The following is a 27,340-nucleotide window of genomic DNA, read 5'->3' on the forward strand; positions in this document are numbered from 1 at the left end:
TCACATGCATGTCCCATAACATATTATCCGTCAGTTTTAATCCAAACTCTCACACTGCAGTGCCTAAATTACAATTATATCAATATTACAAAGTATCTACAAACAAATCATGACAATGGTACACACCAGGGTATCCTGGGTTTGGTTCATCTTGTACTAAAACCGTGCCCAGCTCTGCTCTGAAAGCACCTATGTGCTCTTGACTGTATAAAAACTACACTTAAGACATTAGGGAAAAGAACATGCTTTCGAGTTACCAGTTTTTGCAGGAATTCTGCTTAGTCACCACCTTCTTTTCAGGGATTAGACATTTAAACCCTTCCATTCTTATGTTCTGTAAAGAGGAATTTCTCTAATCCACAAGAATTTTGATTTACCTGTTTGTAGGAGCCCTTTCAGCTAGCAGTATCTTACAACTATTTCATTTTAAAAGCAGATGGATTCCAGTGAATTACAACACTTTAAAAAATTCCCCTGCTTCCCATTAGAGATCTTTGCAGACTAACTTCAAAAGATACATATCTCCTCCTCTGTTAAATGTTTTGTCTTTTCTCTTTTTATACAGTTAGCTGCTACTCAAATATATCATAGCTCAAAATAAAAATCACCAAGTTAGGAAACCAGAGGGTGAGTGGAAATGTCTTTCACCTTCCATGGCATAGAGAACAGCATGGTTTTTTCTCCGAAGTTCAACACGGGACTAGGCGAAGAAGAAGCAGTGAGGCAGCAGATATGAAATGAATGTTCTAGTGACTCTAAGTGGAAAGTGAAGGACCCATCCTACTTACTTAAAGGGAACCCGTGCAGCTGCATTCAGGTTGGTGGGAGAAGTCACTGTTTGAAGAACATTTTCAAGGGCAGTCAGTCCTCCTGCAGCCCGGAATGCAATTTTATCTGCTGTGTTCTAAAGAAACACAAACACAGGAGAGAACCAACAGAAATTTAAAAACTGTCTACATAAAGGGTACATCTGACAGTTGTGGATTCTGTCAATGTAGAAAGTCCTTAATGCACTTATTTATCATATTGAACATCTTTGAAAAAGAGCATTTCACTGCCCATGCACAAGGATGAGTTGAAACTCTCAGGTGTTATTTTTTTCAATTATCATATATACATATCAAGTACTACACAGGCAATACACTTGAATACCGTATTTTCTGTAATGACATACAGTTATAGGGATTTTAATAAAGTTCACCTTTATCTGTTGCTATTATCTTTGTAGCTATACTGCTTTTACTGTATGATTTAAAAAATACAGACAATTTCTAGATGGGTACTTCGTCATTTTTACAAACTTTTCCAACAGGAGACAATCTCCAGGCTTGGTTTGTAAATAAGCATAGAATAGCTCAGGCAGATCCCTTTTCCTAGGTGTCCACTTGGAACTTGCACATACAATTTTACACTTAAATACCATCCTATCATTATTATCACAGTTTGCAAATGACTGGGGTTTGCTGCAGCAGATCCACTATTTTAGAACTTGCACTCTTTTCCTTTCCTGCAAAATTGGTTTAATTTCCTCTGTTTACATTAAAGCAAGTAAAATCTTCTTCTCTACTTCTAAGCTACTAATTTTGTATAGTTTTTATTGGCAGTTTGTATTTGATCATCTTGATTTTGTCAATGATGATGATGATAATAATATTCTGGTTAATAAGAAAGAATTTCTTCTTTTTTCCCCCCAGTGTTGCAAGCACTTCACACATGGGGAAAAAATGGGACATCCTCTATAAACATGATTATTGTTAGTCTGTAAAGAATATATTCTATTGTAACAGACTCCATAACAGAAAAAACTCCTAGTGACTCTGACAATAAAATCCTTATTTGAACAACTACAAGAATAATTAAACAGCTGTAATATGATTTAGAGGGACAACATTTTTCCCTGTGAGATCAGACATTACACACAGAAGTACATATCTTACTTTTTATTTAAATCATGCAACTTTCTCTCCATTAAGTTTCATTTGAGCAAACAGCTATATTGTATTTGATTTACAAGCTACAGAAAAACTGCTCACAGAAGTCAGATATTCAAAAAGGAAGCATTTTCCACAATTAATACGAACTGCATTTAGATTTTTAGACAACCAAAAGGTTTACCTTCCAAGGAATAACTAGCCTCAAATGAGTGGAAATCTGTGTGCCAACTTACCAAGCAGTTAAGAAAATCAACCAGTGATTTCCTACAGGCTAGCTGATAAGTATAATTTCTAGCAGTTAATTTTAGCCCAGTGAGGCCAGTAAGTGTGCCTTAACTGCAGTTATTTTTGTGTTTTACTCATATATTCTTCCTCTGCTTCCTCTTCCTACCATCTAAAAAAAATCTCAAAACCCTGCCCCCTTAAGCTCCCTTGGCTCCCAATAACACTTTCTACCAACTCCTGGTAGAGCCATAAAGAAAAGACCCAAACAGCAAAGAAACAGTCCTGCCATAAATCATCATTATTGACTTTATTTGAGCACCTTGGCTCACAGCCATAGCTCTCAAACCTCCTCCTCCCCTGCTCCCCCCGTGCTGCAGCACCCCCAGACAGAGCCCAGGGCCTTTCTAACCTTTCCCTGCTCGCTTCAGCTTAAAACTTCTCAGGTGAAAAAAGAGATTTTGTTAGTCCCAGTGTGCCTTTGCCTTGGGAATGGGCACACCCTGAGCAGTGCAGAGCAGGAGGCACACGAGGAGCTTGGGAGTGTGGCTGTGCAGCACAGCAATGAGGGCAGCCTTTCTGTGATGCTGCTGATTTATTTGTTACTGCTCCTCCAGTTCCAAATGTACCCAGGTCTTGCCACTTCTCACTTTCCCTGTTTCTCAAGGGAGATTATGCCACAACCTATTAGCTTTTGTGGCAAGAAGTCTTTCCTGTCATTCAGACCAAATATTCCCTTTCTCTATTTCATCCCATTACTCTGAGTTACATCCGATTTATTGCATTCATTTTGTTTCTCCCCTCAGCAATCACTCCGTTCTTGAACTCGTACACTGCTTCCTTTTCCTACTTGGCTTGTTTCTCAACTCTCTGTTCTCTTTAATGCTAAACTCCACCTTTTCTTTTCTATTTTTTCATGTGAACTTTTCTTATCTGTGATTTTTTTCCCAGAACTCCTCTTTTCTCCATAAATACCTGGTAATGAAGTGTCCTGAAAGGAACTTCCCCCTATCCCAAATCAGTCACTAGAGCCAAACTGAAAGAAGCAACATCTCCCTATTCTGAGGGGAGGTTGTCCCATATCTATTTTAAAAATATATAAACATTTTGAAGCTGTTTAATTTCTGATGTGCTCTCCTTCCATTTCAATCTGGAGCATCACTTCTTTTATAGACAGACATTTTTAAGAGTGCCTGGTTCACTTTTGTCTAATACTTAACTAAAATGCAGGTATACTTCTCAAAATACACATGTGCATTTTTTAAAATTCTGTTACTACTACAGTTTTTTATCAAGCAGAAGGGAGCCTGGAATTTCTTCTGATTTTATATGATTTAGCCATATGTCCTACTACTCCTCTTTCCAGATTACTCATAAAAATTCATTAGCATTTTGATGCTTATCCATGAAAAGAAATCCCTAACTATATGCATGGGAGAGCATGTAAAATGAAGATGCAACCAGCAGCAAAGATGGGGAAGACACATGAGGACAGCATTTGTTATCTGTGCTCAGAGAGGTCTGTAAAACTGCAATGTAGGGATACATGACTTTTAGCACAACATTTAATATATTTATCTCCAGTGATTCTTTTAAGATGGAGAACTCCAAGGGTTTCTAACCCATTTCTTGGAAGGCAATGTTGATGCCAAAGTAGCTGCTGGTATCTGGCATGTGTGAACGACCTTGGTCCCCACCTAAGTGTCCAGCTGTCAGGAATCCCAGGATCAGGGCACAGCTCCTGGGGCTTGGCCTTGGGCCAGTGCAGCCCATGGGAGCTGAGAGGAAAACATGCCCTGTCCCCAAAGGAGCAGAAGAGTCACTTGAATACTGCACTGCTGACATTTTCAGGGTGAACACTGTGGGACAGGAGGACACACTGGAAGAAGAAATTATCCCTCAGCTGCCCATGACAAGACCTTGTAATGGTGAGCTGCTATAAAGAACATACAGCATTAAATCTCCCATGTTGGAACATACTGTCATCAGCTTTACATTAGCTGATACGTATTATAATAGAAATTCAAAAGAAGTGGACTGAGGAATCTCAGTTACTCAGAGCCCTTGCTCACATAATATTCTTATTTAAATTGATCCCCATTTGAACCTGTGTTAGAATGAAAGACCTTTTCAGGTAACTGCAACTTTTACTCTGGTGGCACCCAAAGCTCTGAGTAGATCAGGCATAATGTGATTATGAAAAATGATAGATCCAACAGGGAATAAATACTAAATCCCTATTTGAGAAGAGCATAAACCAGCATTGCATGTTTTTGCTGCTTGAAAGAAGCCTCCAGACTTCTAACTTAGTATCCCAAATGAATTAGCTCTCCTGTTTATGAAACCTGTTTCATAATTTCACTGTAGGAACAGTTCTTTGAGTGGCTGCACATTTAGACTGGGAGGGTTATTCTGCAATCAATACCATGGGATTCATGTTCCTTGAACAACAGAAAATATATAAACATGTTTTTATACATTGTTTCAGAAATTCACAACTATTCAAATAATATTTTTAAACAATTTGATTTTTAAATACAAAAGGATTTCTATGCTCTGAAGTTACCTGGTGACACAGGAGAACAGAGACAAATGAACAAGTAGGAAAAAATTATTATTACTGTCATCTATGCATTTTTAACAGAGATGAGGAGGCACAAAAACCTTGGGGATGCCACCTAGATGTGTCTTAAACATTAGAAAAACAAAAACAGAGATGCAGTCCCTCAGAGCAGCAGACACAGCACTGAAAACCAATCCATGACAAGAGTCTGTTTTCCTTATCCCTCCCAAGCCCATCGTTGTGAACTGCAGTGGTCTTGTTTGTACAGGAGGAAAGCCAACCCAGTTTATGTGACAGTAAGCAGGGATTTAATCTCTGGACCATTATAAGCTGGTCATTTGAAGCACACAGCCACTAACTTAGGCAGAACACTGCATGCATCAAGTAACTTAGTGGAAAGTGTGTGTACATCAATGCATGTGTGGCACAGTAACCAGAAACAGTGATAAATTAGACAAACCATGTAACCATTTTATGGATTAATAATGAATTAAACATACTGAGAAACTTAAAATTAATCCCGTAAAAAAAACCCAATAAGACAGCTCCCTGCACAGTGGGCAACCATGGTTAACTTATTTACCTACCTGTTACAACACCTTAATGGATCTGAATTTCCCTTCTCTCCTATGGCTCGAGTGACAACTGACTAATAGGATTACAGGCTCTGTTCCAATAATACAGCTCAGCTACATGCCAGCAAAAAATGACAGCCTAAACCTGAATTACATGGCCTGGGAATCCATCCAATTATTAACTAAAGTAACTGTTATTACCTAACCTAATCAAAGGAGAAGCAGCTGTTAATCTTTGGTGGCCTGCAGTGTAGTAGTGGTCAGACTGGATGGACTGTCTTTGTACTTGACTCCTCTACAGACAATAATTATGTCCTTTGTGATCAAAAAGGAAGGGCTTCCTAACCTTTCAGACAGAGGCAGCAGATGGGGAACAACTGCTTGTGTGTTCATTAACAAGATAGGGTAGATTTTATCAGGGTTTGGCATCTGTGGCACCCTCCAAAGCACCACTTACCCGAGGACACAAGTATGTTTGGCAAATTTGAAAATGAGCAGACTAAATAGAAAGTTCAATATAATGTTTTCATCTCATTATCTGACATTTGGTACAGAAAAATACACACAGCTCAAGAAGAGTGATTTACATGTATGCCTCATCCTACCCAAGGTGGCCAACAAAGAAACACATGAAAAGGCCAACTGGCCTGTGCTGGTACTTGGCTGGCTTTTGTTGCACTCATTAAAGCAGTCGCATAATTTGAACTGTGTGCTTCAGAAATAAAACCAAACCGGGGCAAGATTGCTGCTGAATTTATACAAGTCAGTGGGCAATACAGAAAGACAGAATGAAATAAAGCCAGCACCGCTTTGCAACAGCTTTTGGATTGTGTGTTCAATATTCCAGGACAGAAGTGGGACCAAAACCTGTCCTGCACTGCTGCTCCCCTCTCTCTACACAGGGCACTGGCAAACTGCAACACTTGTAGAAGAGAAGAGGTCAGAGAAATCTGCCTCACCAGGAAGCACAACAGAAGTGTAACTTAGTTTATGCTGAGGAAAGCAAAAATATGATGGGATGACGGTGTGGAAGGACCTGAATGGGAAGAAGATTTCTGATAATGCACAGGAACAGCTAATATTTGGAAGCTGAAACAGAATGAATTCAGGTAAGAATAAAATGGGGTTTTTTTAATGCCAAGAGTAATTAATGATAAGCATAATATACTTAGCATATATAGTTGACTCTCGATAATTTAAAGTTTTTAAATCAAACCTGATTATCTCCTAGAAAACTATGATCCTAGTTAAATCATAATTTATTAATTTGGTGCAAGAGTTATTGGGTGAAATCCAGTGTCCTGGACCAAAGTACTCACTTCCATACATTTCTCCTGTTAAAGTATTACTATTAGTTAATAAGTAGAGCAGAATTAGAAATAATGCTGAGCTTTAACAGCTCAAATGAATTAATGCCAGCTTTGCTATCTCTGCTCTATGTGACTTTAGCACATTTTGACTATTTGAAATATTTTTGAACTAAGTGAAATACTCTGCTGTAGATCCTCCCTCAAAGACAAACCTCCAAAATAAATATTTTCATGTAGACTAAAAAGGAAATTTAGAAAATGATTTTTCCTTCATCAACCTAAAGAATGTTTTCTGCTGGTCCTGCAGAATGTCCGAATCAGAAGCTGATCTGGAAAGCCTGTTTGAACAGACCTCAGGAACTAAAGTATTTCAGAAGAAATTATTTCTGAATGGAACCCAAATACTTTGAAACATGCTGACTTCTATTTCTGAAAGAACACACTTGTGCAACTCTATTCTAAACTGTTCACTGATGGAAGAAATATTAACTAATTAGTAAAATATAGTTGAAATCCATCTTAAGAATTTTTTTCTTTCCTTTTATCTACTGTTTGAAGATTCTATCTAAAATGCCAGGGGCTAAGAAATGCAGTTCAAAGCTGCCTTAGAAAAACAAACCAGACAACTGAATACTGGGCTGGCTCCACCTTTTTTTTTTAAATCTTTCCTCTCCCTTTAAATAAATACACAAGTATATCTACATGCACATACAAACCCATGGACACATATGTCTATGTGTCCTCCAGACTTTATACCGTGAAAATCACTGGAGAGTACAAAAAAGTAGCATTTTCTATTAAAATAGACAATTTTACTCCCTGCAAGACTTCTCTTTAGTGAAATTAAGTGTTTTAGTAATCCCCCACTCTATCTGAAAATCTCAAACTGGTTTTCAAACATGAGTGAATTCACCCACAATAAAATTTCAACCATTGAATATCAATGGAAAACTAGTTTAGGATTAAAACATGTGCCTGAACTGGCTCAGTGTCATTTGAATTGGAGGCAGGCATTAGTTCACATTAAGGAAATCTATCATGTATTTATATCCATTCCCCTCCTGCACTGCTTATGGGGTAAAGCCCCAGAAAGAAGGCCTTGAGAAATGCTCCATCCCACCTTGTCCTGGCACAGCAAAGTGAGAATTCTGACGGCTGAAAGGTGATTTTGAAGCCTTAAAGATAGGCAGCTCCTCTGTTTGTGTGTTTCCTCAGGTAGGAGAGGATGGTTCCCTGGCACCTGCTGGCAGGAAAGGGGCCTGGGGAAGGTGTTTCACTCCATGCATGAGCTCAGTACTTGTACACTCCCATGGAAAGGTGCCTCTGGCACCTGAGGCATCTGGGTAACACTGGCTTTTCACTCCACAGCTAAGGTATGCCAACTGCAACTCCATTGCCTGTATTTAGCACAGAGGAGGACAAATACCTAAGAACAAAAAGGGTGAAAAAGCAAGCAGTTGATACAGCATTCAAATGCAATATAAACATGAAGCTCACCTTATTTTTTAACTCCATCAAAAATAAAAGAAGAGGCATTTTCAACTATCCACTCTGGAAGTCTACTATTGACAAGCAACCTAAAATTGGTTCAGGCCTAGGGACAACACCAATACTAAGAAATTGATTCTTAGGCCTGTCCTGAAAACACTAAATCCTGTGCACATAAACCTAATTTCTGTCTATGCCATCATATACTTAGTTCATTTTTCTGCTTGCAAACACCTGCCCACATTGTAAGGTTAAACCAAATTCAATAGGACTCCTTACTGACTCACTGTGTGATCTAATTGAACAGGATGAGCCTTATTTACACAATCTCCTTCCGAGTTCCACAGTGGCTTTTCAGTTCACCAGTAAAGTCACAGTGAGGCACGCTATTGCACTTCTGTTGACAAGGACAGAACCCTCACAATTCTAATTGTGAAGCCTCAAGAGTCAGTGAAAGCCATAAAGGAAAGACAGGTAAAGATATCCCAGTGAATTCCATGCTCTCTGTTCAGCTGCTTTCACCCATGCCAAGTAGCATAACAGGAAACAGACAATACTGCTTGGGAAAGCAAGAATTATCCTCATAGATATTCCGAGACAGCACTGAGCATTGCAGCACTTGCGCTTGTTAAAAATAAAGGTTTGGTCTATTTATAAATAACAGGGTATCTAGTAAGTGCATCAATTAAAGGAGGAAAGCAACAATAGAGGTTTAGTATGAGGAACAACTGCTCCCAGATCTCCACAGATGGCTCCATTAGCTGAGGCCAATTTGACCTTTTCTGATTAATCCCACAAATAAAAGTTCCCAAACAGGTAAATAAAAAGCACAATTACTTGATCTTGTCCTGTTCCCTCTCAATATTTACTGGACAACGAATTGCCCGGTGAGTAGGAAAGTTGGGTCTCTCTGAACACTGGATCTGACCGGTCACTGCTGAGAGCTGTCAGCCACTAGAAAGCAGCTGATTTCTGCTGAACCTAAACTATGGAAACCAGTGCAATCAAGACAAACTGAAGATATTAAAATTATGTGGGAGAGGACATAAGGAGAGGGAGCAGTGGCTGTTTAAAGACCTGTCATGAAGTCAAGGGCACTTGAATTCTAAATACAGCTTTCACCCTGATTGCCTTGGGTGCTCTCTTGTAACCTCTTGGACCATTTTCCCATCAGCTCATCTACACAACAGCCACAAAAGACTGTGGGGCACAGGAACAGTGTGGATTTGTGAGGTACTGCAAACATCAGAACGGACTATGAAGGCCCCTGGCTGATACGTTCTTCAGTCAGAAGTGATGGTCTCAAATCACTGTGGAATTTTGAAAATACTTCAAAGAAAATATGTGTGTGTATATATATACCATCAGACCAAAATAAACAAAAATTTCTTTAGAAACCATAATAATCATTACTTTATTGTGATTTCTAAACTGGGATCTGCTATTGGCAGAAATGTGTCTGGGTAGAAAGTTCTCATCACTGAGAAATCAGTGCCTGGGCTTTAATGACACTAAAACATATCTCCTGTCTTGTAGTGAAGGAACTTTGCTGGAACCCTGGAATGTATAAATATCCATTATATCCATTCTGATATGATGTATTAGTTCTAAACTGACGTAGAAGCCTGATCTGACAGCAAAAAGCCACAATTAGTACAACACTGGAAGCTGACAGCATTTAATTACATCCCACAGCAGTTTTCAACTACACCCATGTAGTTTCTGTGCACATAAATTAACCTCCCAATAATCTTGGAATAAGAACACTGCAGAGCTTATCTGTGAACTGAACTTGCCTTTTAATACCATTTCCAGCAAACAAGTTAAAAAATATTCTGTGACTGACCTCTAGTAACAAGTTCCTATTTATATGTTCATCTTGGGGAAAAGGTTAATCCACAGATTACAGAAAGTCTGGGCAAACGAATTATTGGTGAGCTAAAGCTGCCTTGCCCAACCTGCAGCACACAACACAAACCTGACCTGTTGACTTCTTCCAGGCAGTGATAGGGAAAGGCTGTTTGGGTGAGCAATGCTGTACAAAGAGCTCCTCCTGTGTTTGCCCACAGCCTCTGTGCTGGGACTATCAAATCTGCTGCTGCTGTTGCTAGAGAAGGGGATGTTTCTAGTACCAACAGCAGCTTGGACCACCTGCAGATAAACTGGTAGTTACAGGACAATACTGATAGTCCAGGCTTTGAACACTGCTGAACCTTCTTCAAGCTGTGTTTTAGTGGCACCGTGCATCACTGGCACTCAGTGCTGACCACCTATACACTAAAACTCTCTGATTCTCACTGTTATAGGCTTTAAGGAAGTGAATTAATTTTGAGGAGGGTTACTTACATCTCATCTTTTCCACCAGTTATATCTGCTTTATCCTTTCTAGAGCTCATGCTCTGAATCAGGTTCTGTACTTGACACTTGCAACAAAGGAAGCATAAATACAGAATTCCTTTTGTTACTTTCTGTGTTGGCAAAATTATTAGATTTTCAGTGGCAATATACAAAGTTCCAAGGGTCTGAATTCTAGTTTTAGCTGGTAAAACTTATTTTTTAGTTAAAGAAAAAAACTTATTAGTTTTTTACTTTTTTAAAAAAATTATTTTTAAGTTTTAAAACTTATTTTTATGTTTTGTAATTCAATACCCATCCTAAAGTTTGGATTTTGAACTTTAAATTGTTTTTAAACTGTTATAATTCAGCTGTACATTTGATTAATGACTTCCCCTAATGTGGCATCACTGTAGGTTTGGAACTGGCTACTGCAGGAGTATCCCAAGTTGAAAAATTAATGGATGGATTAAAATATGAATCCACTATTTGCGTAGAAATACATCATATGTTTAGCTAAAATGAACCTTAAAGTTTTAACTTCTCATTATAACAAGTAAGAGTAGCAATTACTTTCACACAGAACAAAACCCATAAGGATGAAAGGACAGTTAAGGTGGTATGTGAGTATTTATTTTGTTTTTTAAAACTTTGGCTGGGAAATGCCCACTGCCTGATATAAAAGATGGCTTTTTGGTGTAAACCAGTGCACTGTGCATGAAAATGCTCACCTGGTCAAGAGCCAGAAGACACACATCATGTAAGAGAACAGCAGAGGTTGCACCATGACAGTACCAAGAGCTCCAAAGGGTCCCACTGAGGTGTCACAAGGGCGAGGTGGAAAGGGAGCAGGCTTGGGAGCCTTTCCAGTTGGTTTCATCCCCAGCTATGGATGTGCCTTGCCAGCTGCGGCAGAGCTCAGCCCTGTTGCTGGTGCCCTGCCAGGGCTGCACTGCAGCCCAGCTGCAGAGCTGCTCCAGCGCTGCAGACAGACACCCCAACGTGCTCAGAAACCCCTGCCAAGTGGAGATAGCACCAACAACCCTGGCTCATCAATATACCCCTTGAACTGTGGGCATGTGGCTACTTCCTTTTTAAATTAATACTGTGCATATGTGTACTTCTACTTTTTCTGCAGAATTCTCTGTGTGACTGCACATGTAAGTCTTGTCAGGATACACTGTGATTATCCAGGTAAGTCTCTATGCACCCACACCAGGAGACAGGCTGCTGTAAGCATCTTAGAAGGAGAAAGAGTTGTGTAATTTCCAAGCACATTGGTGTCTGAACCTGTTGTCAGAAAGAAATTCTACTTCTAAATAGATTTATTACTTGTAAGAACTCAAAGGACAGCGGTTGTTTCTGCCAGTGGTGTCCTCTAGTGGAGACCCGGTAAGATCACAAAACACATACAATGTGGGTAAAGCCACTGCTTCATGATTTAGGTAAATTCACTACAATAGTAATTTTCACTCTTTTTCATACATAATGCCCTGGGATGCTTTTTTTGACTTACATAACATGGTGACAGATAAGCTGGCAATTCTCCCTTTCATGGCCACACCACTCTGCTACACTAGGAACACACAGTTACTTGGGTGCAAATATCTGCAGCACCAAAATTACATGTGCAAGAGTCTGGGAATCACAATTCTCACTGTATTCCTAAATATGCTATAAACAACAATACTGAGTCTTTATAACAGAGTATTTGCTTCTAAAGTCTATTTTGTCTGTATATATATGTCATATATATATATTTATATACATATACACAGGGCAACTTTCAATCTCTGTAGAGATATTTGAAGAAAGTTATAATGAACGGCACAAAAGCTTACACATGTTCCATTTACACCGTTTTTATTCCATACATTAGTTCTTCAAAAGTTTTTAATTTTATTGTTTCTGTTTCTGATGATGAAGAGTTTGTATTATTGGGAGGGTTGTCCCTCTTCACCCTGGCCATGGTCACCATCCCCAATGGGCCTGACAGTTTAGAGAATAGAACATAAATACAGGGCCTGAGTGTGTTGTTAGAGCCAGCCATTTCTGACAGTCTTTACAATGGGATAAACACTGTCTGTCTACAGTCCCCATGTATTTGAAAGCTACGACAAACATTTTACTGAAATGTAAATAACTGACATCACACTGCTCAAACAGGAGGCTGAAAAATCTCTCTAAAAAGCCCAAACCCAAAAACATTGCCTGACACAAAACAAACCATTAATGGTCACTGAGAGAGCATGTTTTAGAGATCATGAGCGTTGAGACCCTTTTCTTTAGGAAAAGGATTAAACCACTGCAGTCAATTACTAGCTCATATTCACACATTTTTCAGGTACAAAATGATACCTTCTCTATGGAAGTGTATTTTCCCCCTGAAATCTGTTTCCAGTAAGGGTATTATTCTGAATTAGTAATGTAAATAACCACACTGAAACTTAGCCTATTGAAAGGCAGCTACTTCTAGATTTGCATGAAGAGAGCTGGTAAGTAACTATAAGTACTGTGGCCCAATTTATTAAAAGCCTCCTCTTTTATTTTCTGGTTCCATTTTAATTCCACACTTTAACAATTTATTTTGCACTCACTATTATTTACTGAGATTTTTAGAGCACCTAGAGAGCATGAAGGAGATCAGGGATGCAGCTACCCTCAAACCCATACAAAATCATACTAAGTTTTATGAACAGAAGCAGTGAAATCTTGTTAGGACTTTGTGCCTTGTGAGGATACGGGAGCTTCAGGTGTACTGTTTGAGCTGGCCCATGGATCAAACCTGTATCCTGCTCCTGCTGCTGCAGCCCTCTCTTCAGGAGCAGAGCTGTAAGACATTCAGTCAAACCACTTAGTTAAAGAAATCTTATCACTTGTGTTGTGGCAGAGATCTTTTTCAAACTAGTGATCAGTAGGAAGCATCATATAAAAGTACTTCCAGTTAAGCAGATTAATTGTTGCCCTAAAATTCCAAAAATCATGAAGTTCCCTCAGAATCCCACTGAATCTCTGTGCCATATTCCAAGCCAGATGGACAAGAGACACATTAAGGGCTTGTCTGGATGTCACATGTAAGTGTTGTACAAATTTAACTGGAGTGATTTAACTGCAGTGTTTTAGCTGCAGCTGAGCCAGGTGAAAAGGCCACTGCCCTCAGCTGCTGCCACCATCCTTAAAACGGCAGCATCCTGCACCTTCCTCAGAATAAGTGTCTGCCAACCCTGCCCAGCACAGACTTATCCAAAACCACACAGAACACTTCTAACATTTAAAAGTAGGAATATTAAAACCTGAAGGCAAACCCAACCCCCTATAAACAAATTTTAGGAAGAACTTTAGGGAAGGGATGTCCTGTCAGCAAGTGTAAGGGTGACCATCCAAGAGGCAGCAACCTCTGACCCAGGTTAGGGTCACAACCTCAGAAATGTATGTACTTCAGTCAGCTTAGTGCCTAATGTCTACGCAGTAGACATTTTTTAATCAGTAGATTTTTTTAATCAGCAAGTTTTTAATCAGTAAATCTCACCTCTTTACATAATAGGGAAATAGATGATATAAGCATAAGCAAGTTAAAACTGTAGCTGCAGTCACACTAACGGGACATACAGCTCTCAATATCTTGGTTCCTAAGAGTTTCCTATTACAGGACATTTCTGTGTGAGTGCTCAAGGCAGACTTGAGTAGTTAATTTGGGATTCCTTGCACATCTGAAACACACAGCTGCCCTTGGTGATGGATGTGCAAAATTAGTCCATCAAGGAATGAACACGCCTAAAATCAAGAAAATCATGGCAGGAAAAGTGCTCTAGTGCTGCCACTTCAAACATCAGCTCTGCCTTCTATAAGAGGTTACACGAGTTTTTCTTTTAGCATCAAAGGCCCATTCATAGGAGATCTTAAACTGAGGGTTATCAGATCTTACTAAGAGCTTGAAGAGTCCCATATGACATCTGCCAACCTCAGGCCAGGGCTTTCTGGTAACACTTGCACGCATTCCGCTGTTATGGCTCTGTGTGTGTGTTTGTTTTCTTAATGTACTTTTAAACAAAGCAGAGGTGAAAGTGAATATAGCTTCCTTCCAGGATTTCTGCCAGAAAGGATGAGATGCACAAACCCAAGGACTGCCTTCCAATAATCAAGAGCACATCCAAAGCAGCAGCAGTACCTGTTGGACACACCTGGGGGTCAGCACACCAGGTGTACACAACATCGGGATTTGTGCTCCTTGCCTGCTACCAACACGACCTGAGGAGCACAAGCCTGTTTAAAACTGCAACCACATGGTGGTTTATGACTTTAGAGTACCTCTTATGCATATTTAGTTTAAAGACACGTGAACGACATGTTTCATGCAGCTGACGGCCACACTCCAAGTCAGATCCTCAAAACCGGTGCTTCAATTTGCTTGTTCTTTGCAAATCCTTCTCCAGCATTGGACACAAAGCTCCTACTTTATGTAGAGCTTCACCCAAGCCACTATGGGCATATCAAGAAGTGTCTGGAGCTCTAACAACCACTTGAAGCGAAGCAAAGCAAAGCAACATCTCTTTCATTTGTTAGCACCCAAAATATGCGTTGGATTCAAAGTGAAAGCCGTAGACTTTGCATGGGGAGTAAGCAGCAGTGAAGGAGGAGCAGGTAGGGTGCTGCAATAAACAGACAGGACTCCAAAATACACGGTGGTTAAGATGTATCTTTGCCTGAAAGAGATTTCTCAAATCTGAGTATCTAGAGGATATATAAACCTTTCAGTTTGCATTAAACAAGCACTTCTTGCTGTACTGGTGGAATCACTTGGCCCCAAGTGCAGAATGTTTTTGTGTCCAGCAGAGCAGGAAGGCTGAAACAAGAGCAAGTGTGACCACAACAATCATGCAGGCATGCAACACCCTAGAATGTTCTCACACTATGAAAGAGGTTCAGAAGTGAGAAAAAGCCTTTTTCAGTACTGTGGAACACATCAGATGAAGGTTAAGTCCAAACAGAAATTGTTAGTGTGATTTGATGTACCTGGAGGCAAATCCCATTGAGACAGGGCTGCAAATCTTTTGTGTGTGGCTTTTTTTTCGATTCAAGTTTGCATAAATATTACACCCCACCCTTTCACGCTGTTTTAGCACAGTCATGGAATTTCTAATGAGCTGAATAACCCTTCCTTCTGTTGAGAAATTTAATGGTCTATATTTTTCTTATTTACTGTTACCAACACCAGCTCAGCAATTTATTTCATGATTTGTAAAACCAATCTTTTTTTTTTTCCTGGTGTGCCCGTATACATAAATTTTTCAGGCAGTGTAAACCATTAACAAAAGAAAAATCCAATGTTTCACAGTATGAATGGAAAGAGGCGTTTTGGATCAACTGTATTTTGTAATAGTTTTGCAGGACTTCTTTTGAGTAAGAAGAATTTCTAGTAAGTGGCAAGGATCTACTGTAGTGAACCCTGTCCTCCCTCAGGGCAATTCTTTATTCAAGCCAGGCCATTAGCAAGGGTAAATCAATGTTATCAGCTCACACACACTGACAGCTTGTGTGGTTCCCACTCCCTCATTCCTCCCCCCACATTAGGGTATATTTTCATGCTCTCCAGGGAAATTCAATTAACAGTGTCAGTCTCCTCCTCTCAGTCCATGACTGACAGCACCAGGACTCTTTTCAGTGCCCATTGACATGTAAGATGTGTCTGCTGATTTCTGGACTCCCGAGTTAACAAGAGAATTCCCATCCCCTTCTACAAATGACCGTGTATGATCTGTGCTGTAAACACAGCAACAGCTCCTGAAATCAATCTTTCTTGACCTTATTGATCAGGACACTCAGATATAAAAATACTTCTCCCGTGATTGAGTAATGTTTTGGGGGTGAAACCCCAAATCAACAACAAAATAACACGTGTCTATTCATACTATCAAATTTAGTTTTTAATTCCCCACTGCAGACTCAACAACCAGCAAAACCCTGTGAACAATTAATGAGTAACACTTAGCTGCAATTCACATCTCATTTTAAAAAATCTCAGCAAATAACTTTACTAGTAAAAGGATGGATACAACTCCACTTTTCAAAGAGTTTCCAAGAATTATTTAGATAACTTTCAAAACAGATTTATCTTTTCATAGTAGTCATGCAACAACATGATTTCTGTATCTTGAAATCAATAAAAAAATGAATTTTTCAATAATTAATGGAAACACTGAAAAATTTGAAAATGGCACAGCTCTTTCAAACACACTCTAAGCTTGATGAGCAGCTAGCTCCAAGGAATCAAGAGAACATACGTGAGCAGCCTGTGCATCCCAGGCAGCCTCTGGTATTTAAAAGCATATGCCATTAACAATTGTGTTCTTCACACCGACCAAGCTGTGAAAAGCACCAAGCAGAGCTCTCATTGTCACAAACATCAGCCCTGAACCACAATGATGCAACCCCCCCCTCAGATTTCATCGATTTCGTTTCTTCCAGAACTAATTTTCATTATGTCTTGATTACAGATAAGAAAGAGAACTATTTTCTAGTGGTTAAAGAGAGAACAGAACATAATGTTCCAGCTGAAAACTCAAATACTGTGGTCCTAATGGAGTAAAAACCACATTACAAGTCACAAAACATTGTTGCAGCAGATTGACCATGAGGAGATAGGAAAAAAGACGCAAACACAGTGCTATCAATAAAAAAAAAAATCCAACACTTAACATAAAGCAAAACATGCTCTACAATCGTATCAGTTTGAAAAACTTAAAAACCTAGAAATATCCCATATACACGCACATCATACCTTCCTCCTCCAGCAAAGACCCACTGACTTTGTTAAACTCTGGGAAAACTCAACAGATTGGTGCTCCAGCAAACCTGGATCCAATTCCTTCCTCTCTTCTCTGCTAATTGGCTTGGCCCCTTATTGTAAAAGCTGTTTGTGGGTAAGCACTACAAACTAGATGACTGAAATGACCAAGCTAAAAACAATCCTCATGAAAATACAGGGGGGAAAAGTGAAAAGTATAATAACAGACACTGCTTGTTACATAGAGGTCATTTATTCTTCAATAGCTCATATTTAACATTCCCAAATCCAAACTGATGAGACTTGAGCGCAAAACAATTTATAAGTCCATCATAAGTTACCATACCTCTTTTTCCAGAATCCGAGAGATCTCTCCTAAAGTCCTGTCCAGACCAGGAACTTTGCTGTTCCCCAAGGAACAGCTATCCTGCATTTGGAGGTGCTTGAGAAGGTCTTTTGCTAATCGCTGTAACCTTCAATAGAAAACAGAAAACAAAGAGTAGTTAAAACAAAAACTCCCTTATTAACTCACATCTTTGTAATGAACCTCTGCTAACAATGAAGGAATCATGAAAATTTATGTCAAAATGTTATAATCTATTCTGAACAGGATGCTAAACATCCAAGGAGATACAGTCAGCTTGGAGTCTGTGACACTTCACTATCTACTTTTTCAAGGAAACAGCATAGATATAGTGTGAACAGTACAGTCAGAAAGGTGCTTTTTTATTAGCTACATTTGCTTCTGTTATTTCCCTATTTCTCTGCCACAGCTTATCCTGCTAGTTTTTGCCATCCTCATTTTCAAATGGTTTCACCCTACTTGAGTAAGGGAAATGGAACAGCAGGACCACTTGGCTGATTTCTTATAGGCATCATAAAAGAAATGGCTCTTCAGGGTTATTTGAATAAGAGAAAAGCAATGGCTTTGCAGCCTACCTCAGAAAGGGCATTTTATTAACGAGGGTCAGAAATGAAGCCAAAATGCAGAGGTGGGAGCGATGTAGACACAGACAAGTTAGGTTTCATTTCAGTTTTATACGTCTGCATCTAAGCTATTCACCTGCGCTCTTCTGCTCGGCAGTGAGGGGAAATACACAGTGCCAGGGCACAATTCTCTCACCCCAAGGTCTAAAATACAGCACTCAAAACACACTCAGAGTTTATCCTTCTGTGCCTTGACTGGTGGAGACTTCTACCTCTGTGGGAGCAGCAAGGCAGAGGAGACAAGTGCTGGCAGAGTCCCTCAACTGGAGATTGAGATAAGTCGGAGAAAGTGTCATTCCATACTTTCCATGGATTTGCTGTCACTGCCTCAGTGTCTCCTCCTGGCTGCTCTGAGCGACAAAGCTCAGGCCTTGGTGGACCTTTGGTTTCATCTACTGAGCAATTTGCACTGAAGTGGGACAAAGCTGGTAACTGAGCTGAGGAGTGGGAGACATTGCTGTGACTGGAAGCCTACACATAGAAGCCCACAGTAAGGAAAAGAGAGGGGAAGGGTAACAGTGCTCATCATAAAACAGGAGATATCAGTGGAAAAGGGCCAGAAGGCATTCACAAAGGGACCACAGAGCATTGGAAAAGATTACAGAAGTCCCAGAAGTCAGATAGGAGATGGAATGGCTGGAGAATGTACCACAACAGTCACACTATCAAGAAAACCCCAAAACCAAAAATCCCCAGTATCAGAATATTAATTTGGGGAAGAATAGAGATTTTCTACTTAATCAAGAGAAAACAGGCACTCTGTGTCTTCTCCTTGAAAAAAATAGGAGCTTCATTAATAGCTTTCAAGACATGCTGAAGATACATATATGTTTTTGAAATATAAATAAAAATGATTTGTAGAATTTTGAGTCTTGGACTTTTTATCATCTGGTCAGTTGAACCGACTAATATACAACCAGGATTTTTCTGTGACAAGAAAAATAAAAGGAGATTACATCCTGATGAGATTTTTTTGCACTGCTATTTCCTCTGTGGAAAATGAGGTTGGAGGAAACCTCTGTCTACCTCAGTAAGCCACAAGTTAAAATGGGAAACAAAATTAAAAGCCAAAGCCCAAATAACTGCACGACTTGGATAGTAAATCAAAAGACCACAGGACCAATGAGAAGTGGAACTGCTGCAGTCCAGAAACAGAGTATTCTCACTGAATGGGATTTAGAATGGCTATTGCCTTGGCAATATCCTAGCACATTAAACAAAAACTACTTTATTTCTTTGGTATATCTACTCAAATTCCATGATTAAAGCATATATAAAGCCCACCACACTATACTGTAACTTCATCTGACAAAAGACAGCAAGACAGGTTTCCATTTGCTTCATTTAACATCACAGGAATGGAATTCCACCAGGATTAACCACAAAGGCTAAAGAAAGGCACTTTCCTAATCTCCATCAGGCACTGGCATACAAAATGTGTACGGTTTATCAAAACACTACTCACAAGGACTCAGAGAACATAATCATATTACACTGAGCCTTCAGGTAACAGAACTAACAGAAGTGTCTTTTTCTTCAGTCTATTAAGATGCTCCATAAGTTAAACATCACGTTAGTTTCTGTCCTCGCTTTAAAAACAAGCTGTACAGCACTAAGTCCCAAGGAAAAGCTTCCAGCTTTCCATTTCTTCTAAAAGTCTGTCTGTACACTTTTAACAAAATTCAAACTTTCTCAGTGTGTGTTCAGCATCATACAGTATGAAGAAGGAATTTCCAATTCTGCCACATTAAAGAATTATCTCTTACATCCTCATATCCTACTGCAGGGTGAGTCTTCTGCCAAAAACAGTTAATGGCTGCTGAGTGATCACACAGGGAGGAGAAGGGAAATAAAAACTGCCTCTTCCCACCAACTGAACCTTGGAGAAATTATTTAAATATCCTTCATACTGACTTCTTGGCCGTGTCAGGGAAATAAGAATAATTTCTGGACTATTTCAAAGGACTAGAAATCAGTGCAACAGGACTTGTGCTTGGATGTAGAATTTGCCATTGCTATGAATGGATTTTGAAAGAGAGAGCTCTTTGTACATACTGGACTCCTTGCATGCTCTTGGTATGCACCGGGGATTACCAGGACATGGCATCCACACCTGATCCAGTGACTCTGGAAATACCATTGAGTCCAAATCCAAACATTTCAAGACAATTAGTCTTCCTTCTGTCCCCCAATTTTCACTCCTCCAATGCTTACTAAGCCATACAGGGAATGACAACAGTAAAGTTTCAGTTATAACTTTACTGTGCAGGACAAAAAAGGAAGTTAATGTCTTTTTCTCTAAAATTATTCACATCTCATTTATTAAGGTTTTAGTACTCCCCACAAACAGATAATTCAGAATGCAGAAGAAATATTAGAAGGACATTAGGCACTGATGGGTCTTGGAACATTACCATAATGTAAACTAATAAATTGTATGTTCAGCAAATACAAATGCAGTATCTGATCTTTTTGCACTGCAAATGGGAAAACAAGAGATATTCATATCAAAGGTTTTTCTTTTTAAGATGGGCTGAATATTTTTAGCAGGGTTAATATATTTTATAGGCCAAAGGAAAAAAAAACATTAATATTTCTACACCACATTTCATCTCCAGAAAAAAAAGCCTTGAAATAGTAGCATCGATGTATCCATCACTTCCAGATTTAACCCAATTTCTTGGCTGTACACTGATGTCCCCACAGAAAGATCAGTGTGACTGCACTGAGTGCTGGCTGCTGGGCAGTTCCTCATGGAAGGAGTGGTTTCTCCTCCCAGCCATCCCTGTGAGGGCGTCCGGGTGCCAGCCGGACACACAGCCCTGATTCTTCCCAAGGCTGCCCGTGCTGGAGAGAATTGAGAGCAGCTGTGCCACTTCCTGCCCCGCCCCAGACAGAGCCGTGCTGTATCCCCTGAGAGCAGCCTCCAGCCCCTGCATCTTCCCTGTGCCCCCAGTGCCACTCCTGCACTACAATTCATGTTGCCCTGGCACATGGGGCATCCTCCGGCCGCTGCAGGGTGTGCCATGGAAACACCATTCCACAGCTGGACACAGCCCCAAACACTGCCAGACAGAAACCATCTGCAGCTTCATACACCTTCTGGAGTGCTTCACACAGAAATCTGAAACACAATGAAAAATTCCTAGAAATATTACTTTCTGAATACATTGATTTGTATTTCCATGAGAATGTTTTAGCCATTCTCCAAAGAGGAAATCCACTGCCTGCCCAATCATAAACCTGGTATTTGTCTTGTTTTAAAGTTTATCTGAATTTTATTTGCTACTGAAATATATGGCCTCTGCATTAGAAGATACTAAATACATGTAAATAACCCTCTAACTCCGTGAAAATATTTTCCTTCCCTTTTAAAAAGGTGCTCTGATGGACACCTGAGAATGCTCTAATGGACACCTGACACGTGTTTTGCCATGTTATCCTAGTAGACTGGACACTAAATAATTACTCAGAGCAGTTCCCAGAGAATATGAATTAATACTAAAAACCCACCAAGAGTCCACTAGCATTTACAAAATTACCTAAGTGCCACCAGGGACCAACCAGCAAATGCACAGTGGAGAGAGGCAGGGAGCAACAGCTGGCTGCTCCAGGTGACAATGTCCACAGTCATTGCCGTGAATGTTCCTGTCAGCACGTAAAATAGTTCAGAGACCAAAATACCTACCAAACAAGGCAATATTTGGAATTATCCCACCCCACTCCCTAATGCGCACAATTTTTTTTAACACCTACTAAAAAAGCCCCAACTGTCCCAGCCATCTTTTAAGAGTCATTTCTAAGAAAGAACTACTTAGAGCCATTTACAATCCCAGTCATGAATCTCCTGTGACACTGAAAAGGGGATACACATTGTGTCCATCAAAGCAGGATAAAGCCTATCTGCTTATTGCTATTAGTGAGTACCAGTGTAGAGCTTAGAAAGCACTTGGATCAGTGATTCCTTAGTGCAAAAGGTTTTATAAATCTGCAAACCTTAAACTAAGTAAGAACCACTGAAACAGTCTATCAGCTGCATCAGGAAACCAGTGGTCTCATAATATTAAAGTGGCCTAATCTTAAAGGTGATCTAAAAAGGCTTTTTACCTGCCAAAGACTAATTCTGGGTTCTGTCTTTCTTCTGTAACAACCGACAACATGACTAAGAACTAAAATCAGATAAGAAATTGCATTCCGTAAATGGTTCTGGTTGTTTATGAAGACACTCTCAGTTTGGGGGTAGAGGAGTAGATAAAGAAATGTGGCATAAGCAAGGAAGCATAAAAGAAAGATATATTTATTTAATTCTAAACCACATTGCTTCTGTTAAGCAAATAAATAAATCTACCAATTGTGTCCCATTTTAAATAGAATTTTAAAATGAATTTTAAATAGAATTTTAAATTAATTGTGTCCCATTTTAAATAGAATTTTAAACTTCTCCATTTTTAAGTTCTACAGCCCTCTAAGTAAAAAGATATCTTTTGTTCATTGGTATACTTCCACTCCAATCTGAGTACTTCAAACCTTCCCTTGGGAAAAACAAGAAGTCTTGGCATTTGTTTTGACCCAAAGAATGCATTTAGCTCTCTGGGGTTTTACCCCCTTCCTTCTGGGACATGACTTTTCTCAGTAACACTACTGATCTCCTGAGAGTTGTGCAGACTCCCAGCTGGCAGCAGTTTGCTCCCTCAGCCAGGTACAGCAGCAGTTAATCACAGAATCCTTGTGCGGTACACGGTGTTCTGGCTGAAGAGCCAATACTCTGACTGCTTGCACAGCTTCTCAAGGTACTAATGCTTCGGACCTACTACTGTTTGTTTCTTTATGCTGACTCTTCCTACTGGTCTTGGTTAAGTAGGATCCTGTACTTAGTTCTGTGTTTTCCTACTATTTTTCTCTATACTTAGACTATGTTGTGCCATGTAAACAGATACAGTATGGGCTAAAACTCTTGCCTCAAAATTTCTTGCCCTCTCACCCTTTCTCTTACAGAAAGAGATAATACTTTCCTATTCTTCTCCCCTTTTGTAGTATGTGTTATGCAAAGTAAACACATTTTAATAAACTGGGCTTCTGGTTGACTCACAGACTCCTTCTTAAAAAGCCAGTTCAGACTTGAGCTAGCATTTTAATCCTCTCGATTTCAAAGATGCTCACAAATATTTAAGCCCTCATAGTAGGTAAAAAGTTGCATAATTTTGGAAGTAACAATAACTATGGTATCTGAAACTATGTTTTAAATATTTAGATGTAAGAAGCTGATAGATCTCTAGGTTTCTACATGAAGACTGCAAAAGAGACCTCCTAGAAGTGAAGTGAGCTACACAGTGGCCATCACACTAGTTCACATCTAAAAAGGTACAGCTCTAACAGAGGCAATAAAGGAAGAAACTAAAAAAGCAGATGGAACAGAAGATTCTGCCTGAAAGCAAAAGAGCAATTCATTACATAAAGAAAAGTGAAAACTCAAGATCAGTAAATTCAGGATCAGTCAAAAGATTTGAAAACATTTTTAATAAATTAAAAATCTGAGTTTCTCTTGTGCTGAAATTGAGACAGAACTGAACAAGTTACATCACTGATGATCTTAGAATTTAATGCTGAGACACTAGAGCTTATTAATATCTTCAGAGTCAAATGCACACATTTCTACTTTCTGATGACTAGAACCTAATTTTTTATTTGCTAGTAGCAAAGAAAAGCAAAACATAGAAGCCACAAATCTAAAAGTCTTAATATACCATGAAATTAATCTTGCAAACTGAAGTGCTGATTACCAAGAAACAAAGCCAACTCTTTTATGTGTTTATGCAGGTGTGCCATCTGCTGGAGATGGGTCATTTTCTTATGTCAAATCTCAGTGATAGATTTTTATTATTTTAAAATACATCTTAAGATTCAGCAGCAGTTTTCAAGCTATTGAAAAGCCTATGTAAAAGATACTTGCATACAGACTAGTTGTACATACAGCCAAGGAGGTCTAACTGCAAGGATCTGAACTGCTTAACCACCAGCAACTTGTGCAAAGTGCCACCTTTCTCAGCAGTTTATGAGTGATGGAAACAGCCACGAAATATACAGGATCTGGTACAGGTTACTAGCTCAGTCTGAAGACAAATATCCCGAATCTGGAAAGTTGTTGCAATTTTAGGATGAGGGTTTTTGAATCCAGCTCTTGAGACCCCACAGCCCCTTGACTGATGCTACAGACTCCCTAAGCTAAGCTACAACTAAGGCACACATACCATCTGCCCACTGGGAATGGATGTCTCAGGAACACTAAGAACAGGGCAGGCCTGCATAATCAATCAGTTTGTTTCCCCATTTTTGGCTTAGGAGTCTCTTGGGCTGGATGCACTTTCCTAGAACTGCAGGAATGCAGGTAACCTGTCAGTTAGCACCTGTGCGAATTCTGTCAGGGAGTTCCCTACATCTCCCTGCACGCTGCACTAAGAACACTGGGTTTGGTTTCTTTAGAACCTGGCTCCAGCTTTCCCCTGTGCTCCCTTATTCTGATACCAAGAAGGACAGCCAAAAATCAGCATCCATCTTTTCCATGCCATTTAGGACCTTGTAGATCTCTGTAACTTAACCCTGTTAGAACTTCCTCCCATTATCAAATTTTCCTCCAAAATGAGAAGTACTACTTTACTTACTTCCTAATACGTAAGTTATACCTGAAAATATTACAGATTTCCTTTTCTGGTGCCTCTGAACCTTTAGCAATTGTAGCTTATCTGTTCAGAAACAAAGAACTAGAACTTCACATCCTACTCAAAAGATGTAAATGACCTGGGTATTTGTACCTGATGACGTTCTTTGTTCTGTTTTTGCTTGTTTCTTAAGTAATTTTAACAAAGGATTTCTATGTGCTGCTGAGAATACTAAGCTGATATTTTCCTGGAATTACCTATTACATCTGCAAATTCGAGGCCCACACTTTTTATGTGAAGATATAATTGAATTCTGTCTTCCCTCTCCATTGTGTAGCACTCAATATACACTGGATTTCACCTGCCATTTTACTACCTGGTCACTCACTCTCTTCAAAGTTATCATTCAGCACCAGCTCTTGTCCCTGCTGTCCTGGGTCTCTGTATGAGCATCACACTCTGCCCCGTCACTGCTGGCCCTCTTTTTCCAAGTCACTTGTGAGTATGTTGACCATCACAGAATTGCAGAACTCTACTGGTGACCTCCCTGTTCTGCCAAGGACTAATGAAATACTCTACTTCTTTTCAATTCCCTAACTGTTCTTCACTTAAACTACACATCTATAGTTTCTTTTAAAATGTTAGGTGATAGACCTTATCGAAATACTTTTGGAAATCCAAATATTCTCCATCTTTTCCCAATTGGTTTCAACAGAATCAGAACACAAAAGCTGAGCAATTTTCACTTTCAAACTAAGTAGAAGGAATTTGTCAGTGATCACAGATCTTGTTTTAACCTTACCATCCAGCTGTTTTCATCTGTGCCTTATCCTTGACAATAAAAAGGTCTATTCTTTAAAAAGCTTAATGTCAGACTAAGACATCTGTGCATTAAAACATCTGTGTTTTCACCACAAGAACCTTTGTTTCTGACCAAATGGAGGTCAAACATAAGATTTCCAGTCCCAAAATTCCAGGGCTGAATTTTCACCACCAGTCTTGTAGTACAAGACTGGAACCTTCTTATTTCCAGGAAAGAAAGGGATGTTCTCTTTACTATTGCAACTTAACACAGGTTAAGATATACAGTGTCTTCAGAAAAAAACTGCATTCATTAAAGTCCGACCATTTGGATCAGAGACTGATCTGTAACTCAATATGGCAACATGCCTCATATTGAGGGGAAACCTTCCACACCTGCTCCATCGGAAATTTCAGGGGCATTTCTGTGACAGACAGGGGACAATAGCATATGTCTAAAATATATAGAGATAAATGCTTACTTGGCTTTAAATGGGGAATCAGACACAGCATTTTTTGCTTCCATCAAGCTCTCATATTCCTTTGCCCTGGAGGAGAAAATATTCATTATTATTGACAATTGTCTAAAGTGTACAGGATGTAATACAAACAATGGAGTTCAAACCTTTGAGTTTTTCTGCTTCATAGTAAGGCACAGCATTTCTGTCAATGCTGCCCTGCCATAAACCATACTGGTGCTTAACTATTGGCCATTGGCCATTAACAAGTTATGATTAATATTACTACTTGGGAATAACATCAGTACACAAATGGTGTATTTGACTTTTCAAATGGTAGAAAATTGCACAAATGATACACAAAACTGTAGTAATCTACTGCCTATTATAAAACTATTAGTGATACAATGCTATACAATATTATGATAAAAATACACAATATAAGCAATATTATTATATAACATATTAATGACTCAGACATGTAGTGCAGACCAGATTATTACATCAGAGAGATTACAACTAATATACAAATCATTGGTTGTATGAAGGCACAGGAGCATTTTTTATGTTAGCTACTGACTGTATCGTAACATAATGAATGTTAGGCAAACAGCATAGAAACACCCCCACCAATGACTCCTTTACTGTTGGAAACAGAAATACAGCCTCTTTAGTCCCTTAAAAGTATTATTTAAACCGGCCATATGCCAAAAAGTAGGAAGAGGGAGACAAGACCTTTTTCCACTGCTTGTTTTCATTCCAGCCAGCCTGTGCCAACAGGTGAAAATCCTGAGTTGCTCGTGGACCAAGGCAGGATCCAGTGACAATCCTGTAACCCATTTCTAACAACACACATATAAAGCAAAACTAATCCAGGCACTGCAGTGATGCAGATACATTTCTCTCAGATACATACATTAAACCTTTCTTTATATTTTCTGTTCACCCAAAAGGCTCAAGTTTCACAAAGCTACTCAGATTTTCCTTTCATTTGCTTAACCGTTCCAACTTATGCTCCACACAAATATTGTTACATCACCACTAGCTCTGATTTGCAGGTCATTAATAAAGCCATTAATCACGGCTGAATATTAAACATGAAGGTGAGATTCCTTTATTAACCTTTTGCCTTCCTAGCCAGAAACAACACATTCAGCTTCTGTACAGACAAGTTAGTCAAACCTGAATTATCATCCCAAAACCCTGTTACTAAATGCACACGGCTGGA

At 39.3% G+C, this 27,340-nt stretch overlaps 1 protein-coding gene across 7 annotated transcripts in view; it reads right to left on the reverse strand.

Moving 5' to 3' along the window:
• Positions 1 to 27,340, reverse strand: part of SCAPER (S-phase cyclin A associated protein in the ER) — a 215,008-nt gene that overhangs the window by 50,272 nt on the left and 137,396 nt on the right. For all 7 annotated transcript variants that reach the window (XR_011154270.1, XM_069026155.1, XM_069026153.1 and 4 more), the window contains 3 exons: positions 26,137 to 26,202; positions 17,557 to 17,683; positions 789 to 904 (listed from right to left, as the gene is read on the reverse strand). Coding sequence is in view for 6 of the 7 variants with exons in the window: in XM_069026155.1 (XP_068882256.1) it covers positions 789 to 904; positions 17,557 to 17,683; positions 26,137 to 26,202 (309 nt within the window). In the remaining variant the exon portion in view is untranslated. The remainder of the gene's footprint in view (positions 1 to 788; positions 905 to 17,556; positions 17,684 to 26,136; positions 26,203 to 27,340) is intronic.

Source organism: Aphelocoma coerulescens, chromosome 10 (genome assembly GCF_041296385.1).
Source record: "Aphelocoma coerulescens isolate FSJ_1873_10779 chromosome 10, UR_Acoe_1.0, whole genome shotgun sequence".
Taxonomy (NCBI): Eukaryota; Metazoa; Chordata; class Aves; order Passeriformes; family Corvidae; genus Aphelocoma; species Aphelocoma coerulescens.